The sequence below is a fragment of the Mastigoproctus giganteus genome, chromosome 1 (genome assembly GCF_048544385.1).
Source record: "Mastigoproctus giganteus isolate SK-2022 chromosome 1, ASM4854438v1, whole genome shotgun sequence".
Lineage (NCBI taxonomy): Eukaryota > Metazoa > Arthropoda > Arachnida > Uropygi > Thelyphonidae > Mastigoproctus > Mastigoproctus giganteus.
This window is the reverse complement of record NC_143575.1, coordinates 170385922-170402130: the sequence shown is the minus strand read 5'-3', so window position 1 is coordinate 170402130 and position 16209 is coordinate 170385922. Positions and strand designations below refer to the sequence as shown.

Below are 16209 nucleotides of genomic sequence, written 5' to 3'. Positions count from 1 at the left end.
GTTATGACTCTGGAAATAGGAACCCAGAAATTAAAATTGCAGAGGCAGAGGTGAAAGGGGGGGGGGTCAGAACAGATTGCAGGAAGTTTTATTTTTACCTCCATGAGTGGTTGAGGCTAACAGCTTGAGGAACTTCAAAGCTCAGCTGGATATATACCTATGTGAGGAGGGAGTGAAACAGGTTTATTAATTTATTTTTTGATTGGTGCAACAAAAGCCCAGGGCTTCCTTGCATCATATGGTTAAGACTGATACTTATAGATTTTTCCTTTAACTGCTGTTGCCATTTCTTCTTCTATTACCATATGATATTCAGCCTTATCTTCAATTCCTTTTACATCTGCCAAATTACTATACTATTTATTGCTGTTGCATAAAATATTTTTGATTGATTTTGTTTCCATCCAAAATAATTAGAGCATTTTCGTTGGCCGATGCGAGCATCATTGCTCACTGTGAGAATCACAAAACAAAGAAAGCACTCAACTATTTCCTTCAGTACAGCTGAGTATGACTTCCCGATCCAAAGGCTGTATAAGTGCTATGGTATATATTGGGAGATTATAAAAAAATAACAAAAAAAAAAAAAAAACTCTTGATATTGCCATCATAGCTTGATAAAAATTTCAGCAGAAGAATGTTGAGGTGCATTATCTAACAGTAACAATGCCTTAATTTTTTTACATTTGCATTTTAATTTCTCCTTTTTAAAGGTTTTACTTCTTTTATAAAGTGACTATGAAACTATTCTGAAAAAATAATTAGAACTGCATCATTATATTCCTGTGCTGGAAAAATCTCTCTGCTTTTCATAAATAACAAAAAAAAGGGGGCAATCAAAATTACTGAGGTTTCACTTTATGTTTATTAATTTATATATTATTTATTTTCTTAAAAATTTAATCCCACAAAATTTAAGATCTATAAAGCCTTAAAAAAGCCACACATACTATTTGTACCTGAACCTGACCTGCAATAAACTAAATTTTCACAGAACTCACATGTGAACTTCAGTATTTTCCCTAAGTAAACTATAAAATAATCCACAGTTCATTGATAAACATTAACTTCAGGTTTTACTGACATGGTAGTTCTGGGAGAGAGAGAGAGTAGGTTTTTTTTTTTTTTTTTGGCTGCTATGTAAGCTTGCTTTCTTGCATCATTTGCCATTACTACTACTATCTGGCTATACATAAACTTGTATTTATTTTATAGCTTAACATTACAAGTAAGCTTGCTTTCTTGCATCATTTGCCATTACTACTACTATCTGGCTATACATAAACTTGTATTTATTTTATAGTTTAACATTACTTACATGGAAGAATATTCATTAATCGATTTTTGAATTTGTTGACTGGCAAATTAGCACTTACAAATTTATTAGCCTTCGTTTTCATCATGGCCAGTTTCTGAAAAAGAAAAAATTCTAAATAAGATATATGGCAAATGTAGATATATATGAGCTAAAAACAGGAAACAGTAATGACCTCTGCAGGTTAAGAGATTGTTGCCTATCACTCTTCATATGCAGCTAAATGCTATATACTGCCATAGCATACAAAGTATGATAATATGGATACATGATTGTGTGTTAAAATATTAGAAATATTTTAGTTTCAGTTTGGGCAACCCTGTGAGTCAATAACAGTCTGCACACATTATGGTACGGATTTAACAAGCTTATGGAAGGTGTCAGGATGGATGTTATGCTATTTTTGTTGGATTAGGTTAGTTTAAGTACCAGGGTTACTTATGTTACATGCCATCAGTATATTGTGTGTATTCCAAGACATGTCTGTTTGTAAGGGTAAAAATGGTTGAGGGAACCCCCCCCTTCCCACCTGATGACAGACAACTTAGCCCTGTTTGAAAACACCTTAAGAATCACAATATCAACAGAAAAAGAACTTGGAACTTTTAAAGATGAATGGTGAGTGGCACCGAGACAGAGTGTCAGTTAAAAAGTTCTGCACAGCCTTCATTATTTCTTAAAATGTTAGGCAGTATAATTTGTAAACAGTTAAGAAACAACACTACACTCTTATATCATGTGGATTTTTTTAAAGTTAGTTAGTTTATAACACTTTTAATGATAAACATACTGCAAGTACCCATACACACTAAAGTTGTACACTGGTGGAACTTCAAGATTCTTCTGAATTCATCTATCTCTAAACCATAATTGGAGCTGAGAGCAAAGGAGACTAGCTCCTAACCTTTGCTGCTCTAATGATAGACAAACTCAACCAGATATAAGAGTGTTTTTCTTTTATAAGTGTTTCCAATTAACAACCATATCATACTCTTCCAAAACTATATTAGTGCAAATTGTGTTTATACAGTATTTTGTCTGCTGAACATTGAAAGTAATATCAATGTGTCTGTCACAGGTATTTATATTACTTTCTCTGTTGCAGGATATAAACATCAACGCAAAGAAATGAAACCATTAATGCAAAGATAGCCATGCAGATAGAGTTTATCAAGGATCAGAGAACATTTGCAAAAATTGAAACAGCACAAAATCCATCAATCTTTTCAAGAGATTTGTTTACTTTTCAAAAGATTAATCCCTTGACAGAAATATGATTTCTTGCTGGACAAAGAAATCTTGGGTGAATCCACTAAAAAAACCAAAAGAAAAAACCCCCAAAACCGTTACAAATAGCTAAAAGTGATTTGTGATGAAATTTACCATTTTTAACATTTGGAATAGGAAAAAAATTGCCTTATTGGGTTACTTTAGGCTTTTGATTTGAAGGTGAAAAGCACAATCATTAACAGCCTTTGTTTGCTAACCTAATAAAATTACTGAAACTGAAGGTACGGTTAGTATTTGAAGACAGTGAATGGCACTCTAAGACCCAAAAAAGCATGAAGAAGTCAAGAAAAGTAAACAAACACTTCCTATAGTATTTTTTTCACTGGATTCAACAAGGTCACATATTCAACAAAGAATATATTTAATTTCTAAGAAAATTTTTGATACCTGCACTGCAGTCAGACCACTTAAAGTAAGGTCTACTGATTCTGTATGACAGTGTACTCTATCATAAGGACTGTATGACGACTGAGTTTTTGCAAGAGCATGGTGGAAGATTTTACTTCGCCCTGCTGTTTACAGTTTATTTCTAAAGTTTAAGAAGCCTTAAATAAATAAATCTTCTATTTATACTCTGGGATGACCACATGGTCAGGAGAGTTCACAAGATAGAGAATACAAGAAACAGCACCGTATTTAGAGCCATGAATGAATAGCAGGCTTGAATCCCAGTCACTCAAGGCAAGTGTGCTTGTGCACTCTCATGCCTGACCCCTCAGCTACAGCTTCCACACCAGACGAACTTAATAATATAGCTGTGGACAACATTGTGCAACTATTCACTATGAAAGGAATGTGTTTGATAGCATTAGCCAATTAATACTCCTTTCACAGTGTTTTGATTTGTGACTTTTCTTGTTTGTAGGAAAAAATCTGGAATACCTCACACAGAGCAGAACACCACACCTCCACTTCAGACCAGCAGCTAACCCAAACTAGAATGAAAAGGCCTGGTTTCAAGTTGCATCTTAGGCTAAAGATCTCCCCCCCCACCAAGCCTAGGAAATGAATTGAATTCAGGCCTTTGGTAGCTCCAGTCTTTGTAAATTTTCTGGTTGGATCTTTAAGTACTTCCCATAGGAAATAATTCTATTAATTTATTTTACAATATAAAGTAGTCAAGCTGCAGAAGACAGTCTGAAATATTTGAAATATTAGAATAATTTTAAAATGTATAATGAAAACTCTGAATATTTTAATATAGCAAAAACTATACCGAGCCTATGAAATAAATTAGTAAATTTAGGACTACTTGTCCTATGTATCTGGTAGCCAAAGACTGACAAAATCCAATAAATCTTGAAGTGTCGCATATGACGGGTGGTTAAAAGATTTTGAGAATGAATATAAAAAACATAGGTACAAAATACCATGTTTATTCTTTTTCAATATATTCACCAAAAAGTTCAATGTATTTATTGTGTTTAATATGCAGAGTTCAAGCCTTTAAAAAAAAAAAAAAAATTCTTCAGGCAGCATCAAAGCAGGCTTCCACAGTTGTAGCAATTCATCATCTTTAAAATAAGTTCTGCAAAGATAAGACATGAGGTTTCTGAACCAATAATAGTTACTTGGAGCCAAAACCATGATATATGGAGGGAAGAGAGGGTCAAAACCACATTCATGAATTTTAGCCCAGGCAACCTGGGCTTTGTGCATAGTTGCATCGTCATAACCTAATGACACAACTTTCCTCATCTTTTTTCCCAAACTACAGCTTTTAAATTTTGGCATAAGGCTAGGAATAATATCCCCCTATTATTACTGTGCTTTCAGATGCAAGGTAATCAATTAAATAAAATATGATTGAGGTGTATAAAGCCTTGAATGGTTTGAGCACATTCTTCCTCTTGCTCAGAATAATCACCTGAGAGGGCATAAATTCAAATTGAGGAAAGACAGTTGTAGGATAGATGTGCAGAAGTTTGCCTTTGGCCAGTGGGTGGTTGATTGCTGGAACAAACTTCGTCTGTCGTTGTAGTTAATAGCTTAAACAGATTCAAGGCAGAACTAGACAAACATTTGGAGTGAGCGTATGGGTGAAATGAGAAGGGGGGGATGTTTTTTTTTTTTTTTTTCCCTTGGCTGATGTTATATAAGCTTGCTTTCTTGCATAATGTGCCCTTGCTAATCTAATTTTGTGTCCTAGAAAACTGGGGGCTAACACTTTTCCTGCTGATGGTTGGGTTTGCAATTTTTTTCATGGCCGGAGACCCCTTGTGCTTCTACTGCATGCTTTATAATTTGAATTCACAATCATAAAAATGTAGCTAAGTTTCATCACCAGTCACCAAATAGGATAAAAATCTAACTGGATTAGCAAGAATTTTAAATTCTCTTTTGTTGACACCGGCTTCTGATATCTGTCTTGAATAGAAAGGTTTCTGGCACCATGCACAAATTTTGGACATTCCCAAATGATCATGCATTTATTGTTAAGATTGTTTCATGGGAAACGTTAAGTACTTTTTCAAGTTCATATACTTTAATGCTTCTGTTTTGTAATTTTTTTTTTCTTTAACAATGGTAACTGTTTCAGAATTGACTGCTTCAGATGGCCAAATAGACCTTGGATCACCCTCAACTGGCTCCAGTCCTCTTTTGAACTCTGTCAGCTGTGTTGCAACAGTAGCATAACTGGGTGATACTTCTTCAAACACTCCAGTCAATTTTTCATGGATGTCTTTAGCATTTCTGTCCTCTTTGGTAAAAAATTTGCTGGTTGTTCATTCTTCTTCCATTTACCAACTTTAAAAAAACTTATTTTATAATTTATTAATACATTTTATACACCATTCTCAGAACTTTTTTACCACCTCTTGTATTTTAAAGAAATAACAGAATAGCTTTCTGGTGAATTTATTTGTAAAAAAGTAATGCTTCTCAAGGTGACTTTGTTAAGGAAGCTAATTTATCCGTAATAGTGTGATCACAATGCTACGCACCATAGCTGAAATTTTGCTGACCACCAAAAATACATGAGGGCAAAATACTCCTCAACTTACTAATCTTAACTGCAATAGAAATTTCACCTGGATATAATAAAAAATATAAGAAAAAAATTAAATTGTGCTAACATACTCTAAATTCCAGCTCTAATCCAGTACAGTTTTCTCCATGAGCAGGTTGCATTAACTGCTGAATGTGAGAGTACAGATTACGAGCAGGCACTTCAGTGTTGCCAGCTATCACAGCTTCAAGAACAGAATCATGTGTAAATATATACTGATCTTCTGTTTGCACCATATAGTTTCTTTGTGCTCTTAAACATGTTACATGACCATAAATATCTACAGTATTTTCATGTTTGATGCGTTCCAACATGGAATCTATTACAATGAAGCACCCTGTTCTTCCTACTCCAGCACTGAAACAGAAAAGAAAACCAAATGCCATAAAAAAAATCATTCCAGTTTCTCTCTCTTCTTTTTAACTTAACAAGGCATATATATCTAACTTGCATACTATATTTACTTGAAACTCAGTTGATCCTGCAACTGAATGATCCCTTTAGTTTTAAATCCTAGTTTTGGAAAACAAAGGTAAATTTCTTAAATGAACTGACCTTTTTTTGAGTTAGTCTGATATCATTTTGATATAATACAATTTATTTTGCAAACAAATAATACTAGAAAACAAATCTCAATGAGATTTCATTTCTTTCCAAAACAGGTATCTAAAACTAAATGGCTCAACTTGAAATCACAAGTACATTACACATAGCTAATACAAAAGGAAAAATATTTTTATTTTTGAAGCCTACTAATTGGATGTTTTTTTCACATAATTTTAAGCAAATTAATCATCAATATTTCCAGTGTTATTAACTGAGTGACATTAATTAATTGATTAACTGAGTGATATTTGTATTTGAAATATACATCATCTTTTAAAAGCATAAAAGATGATATTACTGGCAGCAAGGATGTTAAATAGAGGAATGTGAAACTTTACTTAACAAATATGATGCAATGTTGGGAAAAGTTTGCTAGTTAAGATTGAATTTCAATGCACCTGAAATTTTTCTAAGACATAAAAGGACAGAGTTTATAATGAGGTCACTGTCAATCAATTTGACCCTGGAGAGACTGTGCAAAGCTTATGGGATAGAGTTTTTCTCAGCATTATTGAACAGTAGGAACTATTTTTATAAAGATCAGATACACTTGAATAGCAGGGATGCAAGGATATTTGCTAATGCTACTGAGGCAGTGTTAGGTGCATGTAAAATTATTAGTCTGGGGTGATAGATTATAGATAAATAACAGCCATAAGCATGGCGGGGGGGGATGATTCTTGCATTGCTTCTATTGTGACATTCTATTGTGGCCTGAAAAGCAGGAGACGGACATTACAAGCAGCACTAGGAATTTAATTACATAAGTTGTGTAAGGGTTACTAAAAATATAAACAGGAACACATTTACTTGCTAATACATCAATGTTAGGGGCATTAGTACAAAATGAATTTTATGAGTTTGAAGTATTTGTTAAGTCATCAAATGCAAACATTATAGGATTATCAGAAACACGGTTCCACTCAGACATAGGAGATACAGAATTTGAATTTGATAATGGATAAAAAAGGATAGACAGGAAAGGAGGGGGGGGGGATTATGTTCTTGATTATAAAGCACATAGGATCTAAAATAGTATGACCAGAAGACCAGGACAATGCAACGTTGAATCAGTCTGGTGCTACATAACACTGGTGAAACCAAGCATTAGCATTAGTAGAGGCATGATGCAAGAAAGCAGCAAGTTTGTAGATCATCAGCAAAAAAAAAAAAAAAACACCACTCCTCCCATTTCACCCATCCATTCACTCCAACAATTTGTCTATTTCTGCCTTGAAATTATTTAAGCTGTCAACTTCCACAACAACAGATGAAAGCTGTTCCAGCAATCAACCACCTGATGGCTAAAGACAAATTTCTGCCCATCTATTCTACAACTGACTCTCCTCAATTTGAATTTATGCCTTTGGGTGCATAATACGAGCAAAAATCCCATCAGCATTGAGCTTGCTCAAATCATTCAAGGAATTGTATACCTCAATCAGCTCACTTCACAGGTGCCTGGTCTCCAGTGATGCAATTTGTAGAACTTAAGCCTTTCTTGGTAAGAGCAACCATTTCTTTCCGACACCAATCATATTACCTTTCTCTGTACTCATACCAGCAGCTCTAAATCCATCCTAAAATGGGTCCTCTAGACTTGTATGCAGTACTCAAGGTGTGGCCTAACCATTGCCTTAAATAAGGGGATAATCAGCTACTTATCCTACTAGCAAAATTCCTGAATATCATTAGCATTAGCAGAGGCATATGATGCAAGAAAGCAAGCTTATGTGGCATCATCCAAAAAAAGAAAAAAAAAAAAAACCTTCCACTTCACACCTCTGTTTGTTCAAAATACCTGTCCAGCTGAGCCTTAAATTTATTTAGGCTATCAACTTCCACAACAAGGGATGGAAGTCTGTTCCACCAACCAACTACCTGCTGGCTAAAGGCAAATTTCCGCACATCTATCCTACATCTGTATTTTCTCAATTTGAATTTATGCCCTCTCAGGTGATTATTCAGAGCAAGAGGACGAATCCCATCATTTACAAGACCCAGTGAGCTGCTCTTGATGCCAGTCTGCACTGCTTAGAAAACTTCATATCTGACTGCACAATTACCCCCAGGTCTTTTTCATTCTCCACTACCCTGAGTGCAGTACTGTACAGTTTGTATGTTACTCTGGGGTTACTGCTACCCATATGCAGTACTTTGCATTTGTCAATGTTAAAATTCAGTTACCTCTGAGCCCATCTATACAACTTTTGTAGATCCTATTTCAGTAGTGTACTGTCATTAACAACCCTTCCAACCTTTGTATCATCTGCAGACTTGGACATTAAGCCTTATATACCTTCATCGATATCATTGATAAATAAAGATAACTACGATGGGTCCAATACCAAAACCTGGGAGGCTTGACTAATAACATTAGTTCACGAAGAGCATAGTGTACATTAATTACCACTCTGCCTTTTCCCACTCGAACATCTTTTTCTGTAGCAGAAACTTGCCCTCAATGCCATACTGCTCCAATTTGTACAGCAGTCTTCCATGTGCAACAGTATCAAAAAGCTTTCCTAAAATCCCGTATGATATCAAAATTATTTTTTGCATCCAGTTCCTTTGTGGCCACATCATAGTATCCAATCAAATTTGTCAGACAAGACTTCTCCTTAACAAACCCATGCTGTGTCTGAACTATAACACAATCTAGTTTACATGATACTGAAATGATTCTTTCACTAGTGACACCATTATATTTCCCCAGAACAGAAGTTAAACTGACATCATCATCATCATCATCAGCCATTTTCAATCCACTGCAGGATGAAGGCCTCTCCAGCAACTTTCCAGTTCCTTCTGTTTTGAGCACTGGCCATCCATTTACTACTCAAAAACTCATGAATTTCATCTATCCATCTCTGCCTTTGTCTTCCAGGTTTTCTTCTAGCTCCTCTTGGGTACCATTCTGTTATTTTCTTAGTCCATCTGTCATCATGTCTTCGAGCTATGTGTCCTGCCCAAGACCATTTTAGTTCTTTAGTTTTGATAAGAATGTCCTTTACTTGAGTTTGCTGCCTAATCCATGTGTTTCTCTTCTTATCTAACAGTCTGATTCCCAATATAATTCGTTCCATTCTTTGCTGTGTAGTTCTTAGCTTCTCTTCCATTCTTTTGGCGAGTGCCCAAGTTTCACTTCCATAAGTCATGGTGGGGAGTATACATTGATTCATTATTTTACGTTTCAGACAAACTGGGATATTGCTCTTCAGTACGTGACTATATTTCCTGAATGCTATCCATCCAAAATTTATTCTTCTCTTGACTTCCAGCCATTTATCATTATTACAGCTAATAACTTGTCCCAGATAAGTATATGACTCGACCTTTTCAATTACTGCTCCTTCAATCATTATTTCCCTTTCCGTGGCATACTTGTTCATCATTACTTTTGTTTTAGCCATATTCATCTTTAGTCCAAAATCCTTACTAACTGTGCATAACTGATTAAGATTTTCCTCTAATTCTTTGGGATCGTGGCTTATGACCACCATGTCATCTGCAAATCGTAAATGGTTTAGGTACTCTCCGTTCACATTGACTCCTTTCTGCGACCAGTCTAATCTTCTGAAAGCTTCCTCAAGGGCAGCAGTAAACAGCTTCGGAGATATTGTGTCTCCTTGTCGAACTCCTTTCTCGATTTTAAATTTGCTACTGTCTTTGTCTAGTCTAATAAAGGAGGTAGCACTCTCATATATTTTCTTCAAAATCATAATATATGGAGTATCTATGCCTTGTCTTTCCAGTGCCCGAAACATTGCCTTATGCTGTATGGAGTCAAATGCCTTTTCATAATCCACAAATGCCAGGCATAATGGTGTTTTATATTCATTTGCTTTCTCCATTAGCTGTGATATTACGTGAAGGTGATCCATAGTTGAGAATCCTGTCCTAAAGCCAGCTTGCTCTTTCGGTTGATTCTCATCAAGTATTCTTTCTAATCTGTTAGTAATGACCCTTGTGAACAACTTGTAGATATGGGATAACAAGCTAATTGGTCTATAATTTCCAATTTCTGATTTATCTCCTTTCTTATGCAGCAAAACTATGATTCCATTATTCCACTGCTTAGGCATCACACCTTTTCTAATGCACTTTGTGAAGAGCCTTGCCAGTTTTTGTGTTATGTCTCTTCCTCCCAATTTTAACAACTCTACAGTAACTTCATCTTCCCCGGGGCTTTCCGATTCTTCATTTTCTTCAATGCATGTTCTACCTCATCAGGAAGAATATCGGGTATGTCGTATGTGTTGCTACTTTGCAATCCATGTTCCCCACTGCTGGTATCATTCCCTCGCTCCTTGTATAATTCTCTATAGTAGTCTTCTGCTATTTGAATTATGCCTTCTCTGCTGTTTATAAGTACACCATCGCTATTCTTCAGTTTCAGTATCATTTGTCTTTCTGTATTACTGCTCATGGCTGCTGATTTAAATCCTTTGTTTTCCCTTAATGCTTGTTCTACTTTTCTTGTGTTAAATCTTCTTATGTCCTCTCTGAGTCTCTTTCTAATGGCTTTGCATAACTCAGTATACTCAATTTTCTCCCTGTCAGTGTTTTTCTTGCTCTTCATTTGTCGTCTTTGGTTCATCATGACAAGTGTTTCTTGACTAATTTTTTCTTCTTTGGATTTCTGTTTCCCTATAGGTTTCTTGGGCTTTATCACTTTCAGAAAGTTGTAATATTCCTCGTCGATATCTTGGTCCTGAGCAGTCTGCAGAAGCTCAAACTTGTTCTTAAGTTCCAGTACATACTGCTTTTTCTCCTCCTCTGTTATTTCAAAGACCTTTGTATTATTTACTCGAGTCAGTTTTTTTTTCCTTTCCTTTCCTACATCTATATCAAGTGTACATCTTACCATTCTGTGATCACTTCCAACATTTACCTTATTCAGGACGGTAACATCATTCACAATATATCTTCTGTTAGTGAGGATGAAGTCGATTTCATTAGTTGTTAATCCATTTGGACTCTTCCATGTCCACTTTCTGTTCACCCTTTTCTTGAAAAAAGTGTTCATTACTGACATTCCTTGAGATTCTGCAAATTCCACAAGTCTTTCACCTCTTTTATTTCTTTCACCAATTCTAAAATTTCCTATAGTTCCTCTTTCTGCGCTGTTTTGCCTTTTTCCAACCTTAGCATTGAAGTCCCCCATAATAATAGTGTAGTGGGTTTTCTGCTCATCTAGAAGACTCTCAATTTCAGTGTACATTTCTTCAACCTCTTCATCATCATGGCTCGATGTTGGTGCATAAATCATTATAATCTTTAGCTTGTACCTCTTAGAAATCTTGAGTATTAGTCTTGACACCCTTGGTGATGTACTTTTGAGTTCCAAAATGTTGTTTTTAAAATCTTTATGGACCAGAAACCCAACTCCACCTTCACTCCTCTCACTGTTTCCATTGGTGTACAGCAGATTTCCACTTGATAAACTTATAAGTGATTCATTTCTTCTTCTTGTTTGAGCCAAACCGATGATATTCCAATTCACATTTTCTAATTCCTTTTCCAGCTCTAATATCCTGTCTTCACCGATGAGTGATCGTACGTTATAACAGGCCAAGTTCAATTTCTGTGCATGGCAGCCTGGTCGTACCCAGAGATTCTTAGCACCCTCTGCTTCCACTCTGACCCTCTCGCTGCCGTAAGAGGGAGAGTGAAAGCTGCTGGGGACTGAGGGACATTTGTATTGTTGTGCTCTCATTGCTGGAGGGTTTGGTCTTTTCCTCTTCACGCTGACCAGGCGTCTTGAAGAGAACCACTCTACACGTTCGTTGCCACCTAAGTGACATAACAGGGCTTACCATCGAGAAGGTGTGCACGAGTGGATTTTAGGGAGGCAGGCCAACCGGACTTCTCCTAAATCTTCTGTAATAGAGAGATATTGGATCCATCAGTGTTTTAGGCTGAGTGTCTGATAACACACAGGATACCTGTTCCCCTCTAAGCCCCAAGTTAAACTGACAGGTCTGTAATTCCTGATGACACCCTTTGTGAATTCGAGATACATCTGAACATATCCAGTCTGTAGGGACCCCCCCACAGTCCAAGGATGCTCTCCTAATTATGGCTAAGGTTTGCTTGCTTACTTTGCTGCCTCCTTTAATATAACTGGATAGATCCCATCTACTCCAGGTGCCTTTCTTATGTTTAACTTCAACAATTTTTCCTCCACTTTGCTCTCAGTTATGACAAAATCATTTAGTTCCCCATTAGAGATTTATGCACTTCTGGCCTCCACTTCCTGACAGCTTATTTGTTAATGTAGATGCAAAATTCAGTTTTTCAGCTACTCGAGCAGGATCAATGACAAATGAGCCATCAAAATCAAGTGGGCCAATCTGATTCATCCCCTTCCTTCTAGAGTTTACATAAGTAAAGACGTCTTTGTTGTTTTTCTTTGCATCCTTTGCCAAAGATTTTCTTTTAATCTGCCTTTGCTTGCCTAACTTCATTTGTAACTTGATTACAGCCTAGCTTATATCTACCATAGGCTTCTGTGTCTGCTGATAATTTATATGCATTCCATGCATTTTTCTTCTTTTCCACAAGTTTCATTAGTTCATCTGACATCCATTTAGTCCTAAACCTTCAACAGTATTTCTTAGTTGGTATGAAAAGCCTAGTAGCATCCAAAATTAATTCATTGAATGCTTTCCATTTAGAATTTACTGTTGGTAACATAATCAGTTGGTCCCACTGTATCGAATTTAGAAACCGTCTGACACTGTAGTCACCTTTACGAAAGCAAAAACCCTTCCCTTTACTCAATGGTAGTTACATCTTTGAGTAAATCCCACATCAGTACTCTGTGATCACTGCCACCCAGTGGTTGTTTTTTATTTGCAGATTCTTAATGTATGAATATTCACTGCTGATAATCAGGTCAAGAGTACTACTCTCTCTGGTTGCCTCTTGAACATGCTGCTGTAGAAAACAATCATCCAATAAATCCATAGAATCTTAATAGTGTGCAAGTCACCAATCCACAAGTTACAGTTAATATCTGGAAAGGTAAAATCCTCCATTATAAGACATTCTGATTTACTGGCCCACTATTTCTCTGTACAGTTGGTGTACAATTTTTCTTTCCTATTGCTTATGTCACACCAAACTGACTCAACATTGCACTGTCCATCCATGTCAACTCAACTGGATGTACTTCCTTAGATTGTGTTTCTTAACTAACAGCATAACCCCTCCTCACTTTCCTATCCCATTTATCCTTTCTATACACATTGTACTTTCCAAATTTTGATTCTGCATTCTTTGTATCTGTGTGACACCACATCTCTGATATCACAACAATATCTGCCTTTGATGTCTTTACAAGCACACCAAATTCTTCAAATTTATTGACTATACTCCCAGCATTGGTGTACATGAAAGTATACATGCACCTGTTCTTATTTGTAGTTACCCTAGAGCCCATGTATTTACTTGCACCGAGATGACTCCCAGCAGTCCTTGAAATCCTCAGCACTTGCATTTCAGGCCAGTGCTCATTCCAATAGAAGCAGTGCAAGAATTACTTTCACCTCTTTGGCTATTATTAATCTATTAGTCTGTGAATCCCTCCAAGCTAGCAGTTTTCCGACCCACCTAATACTGCCTTGATAACATTAGCAAATATTTTTGCACGCTTTCTATTTGTGTATCCCATCCCTGTAGAAGCTGTCTCTCCTGTTTACAAGCACAGACCATGCTGAGGAAAAAGTCTACTCCACGAGCCTTGCACAATCTCTCCAGCACTGAATTGATTGACAAGGCTTTCATCATATACTTGATCTTATCGTGTCTGGGCAGAATTGTAGACATTTTCAATATTAACCCTAACTAACAACTTTTAGTTATTATTGACCTGTACTTGTTAAGTAAATTCGCAGATCTCCTACTCTTAATGTCAGTAACAACAATATCACTCTTTGTGCTCTTAAAAGTTATCTGCTCTACAACGTCATCAACTTTTGCCCCTAGCAGACACACCCTAGTCCTATTCTACCTATGCGTTTTGCATAATATATTTCCTGTTTCCCTGACAACAGAGTCACCGACGATAACTAGCTCCTGTGGGACCAGCACATAATGCCTTGAAGACTGTCACTGTGTTGCCTGAGGCACAAGGATGAGCATCGATTTGGGCAGCTGAGAGCTTGATGGGCTCCCATTTTAATTCCTTCGAGGGCATCTACCCTCCTCTTTACTTTGAGGGCATCTACCCTCCTTTCTGCACTTAGCACAAACAAAGACATCCTCTTTGGCTAGATCATGTCTTGTTCCACAAAGGTCTGCAAACAAAGATGAGAACAGGAGTCTATAATAAGCTGAATGACAGTGAAGAGTATAATGAACATACAGATAATGAATATACAGACAAATAGAGTAGGAAAGAAAATCAGACACCGAACCTTGAGGGACACCACTAATAACATTAGTTCACGAAAAGCAGTTTTCATTGATTATCTTTCTCAGTCTTCTTCCACTCAACCATCCCTTTATCGATAGCAGCAATTTGCCATTCATGCCATACTGCTCCAATTTGTACAGTAATCTTTCATGTGCCACAGTATCAAAGGCTTTCCTAAAATCCAAGTATATGATATCAAAATTATTTTTTGCATCCAGTTCCTTTTGTGACCACATCATAGTATCCAATAAAATTTGTCAGACAAGACTTCTTCTTAACAAACCCATGCTGTGTCTGAACTATAACTGCAGTCTTGTCTAGATGATCTTGCATTGCTTCTTTACCAAGTGACTCCATTATTTTCCATGGAACAGAAGTTAGACTAACAGGTCTATAATTACTCATCACCCTTTTGATCTCCCTTTGTGAATTGGGGACACATTTGCACATCTCCAGTCCATGAGGACCTTCCTTGAGTCCAAGGAAGCTTTCACAATTATGGCTAAGGGTTTGCTTATTTCCTTTCCTTTACTTCCTTTGCTGTTTCCTTTAATATAACTGGATAGATCCCATCTACCCCAGGTGCCTTTCTTATGTTGAATTTCAAGATGACATCAAGTCTAGCAAGAACAAATTCCTCGCTATGATTCCTGTGCACTGCACACTAGACTGCCTTTTCATTAAAATATGCTTTATAGTTAAAATAAAGTCACAAGACTCACACACAGGAGGGTCATTGGCCCTCAGCAGGAATGAATGTACAAGATGACTGATGTACGTGAAGTCGAGCAAGAACAACTTCCTCGCTATGATTCCTGTGCAGACTAGCACTTTCAATTACAGGATTTATCCGATATAATTTATTTGTAATTGGTTAAATGCACCCTTGATATATATGTAAAAAAAAAAAGGGAAAAAACTGACTTGAGTAAATAATACAAAGGTCTTTGAGATAACAAAGGAGAAAAAGCACTATGTACTGGAATGTAAGAAATGCCTTAAATCTTACCATTGGAGTATATCTTTTTGTGTATTATTTAACTATAGTCTCTATAGGAGACTGACAGGCAATGATTATTAGTAGGAGTTGCTGATTTTGCTGCTGTGTCGCCAAATTATTTCCGTTATTCCTAAAGTTGCTTGGAATCCAGCAGAAGTGAATATCAAACTTGTGTTCATAAAGAGAATATATATTCTGCTGAACTCAAGACAGAAATGGATGAGAATTGTGTCTCAAAGATAATAAAGCCTATAATATGCTCAAAGAATTGCAATATATAATAGACCTTTGGTACTGACAAGTTCATGACAAGTGCAACAACATCAAGCCATGATGATGAAGAGTTTGAAGAAATGTACACCGAAATTGAATGACTTCTAGATGAACAGACAACTCACTGCACCATCATTATGGGGTACTACAATGCTAAGGTTGGAAAGAGACAAAACAGCACAGAAAGGGAAACTATAGGAAATTTTGGAATTGGTGAAAGAAATGAAAGACTTGTGGAATTTGAAGAATCTCAAAGAATGTCAGTAATGAACACTTTTTTCAAGAAAAAGATG

The 16209-nt window shown here is 36.4% G+C and overlaps 1 protein-coding gene across 11 annotated transcripts in view; it reads right to left on the bottom strand.

Annotated features, from left to right (window-relative positions):
- The window catches only part of LOC150091249 (tyrosine-protein phosphatase Lar-like), a 1641114-nt gene that overhangs the window by 138000 nt on the left and 1486905 nt on the right, over positions 1-16209 (bottom strand). For all 11 annotated transcript variants that reach the window (XM_090374921.1, XM_090374965.1, XM_090374991.1 and 8 more), the window contains 2 exons: positions 5687-5972; positions 1319-1412 (listed from right to left, as the gene is read on the bottom strand). In XM_090374921.1, the coding sequence (XP_090231047.1) occupies positions 1319-1412; positions 5687-5972 (380 nt within the window). The remainder of the gene's footprint in view (positions 1-1318; positions 1413-5686; positions 5973-16209) is intronic.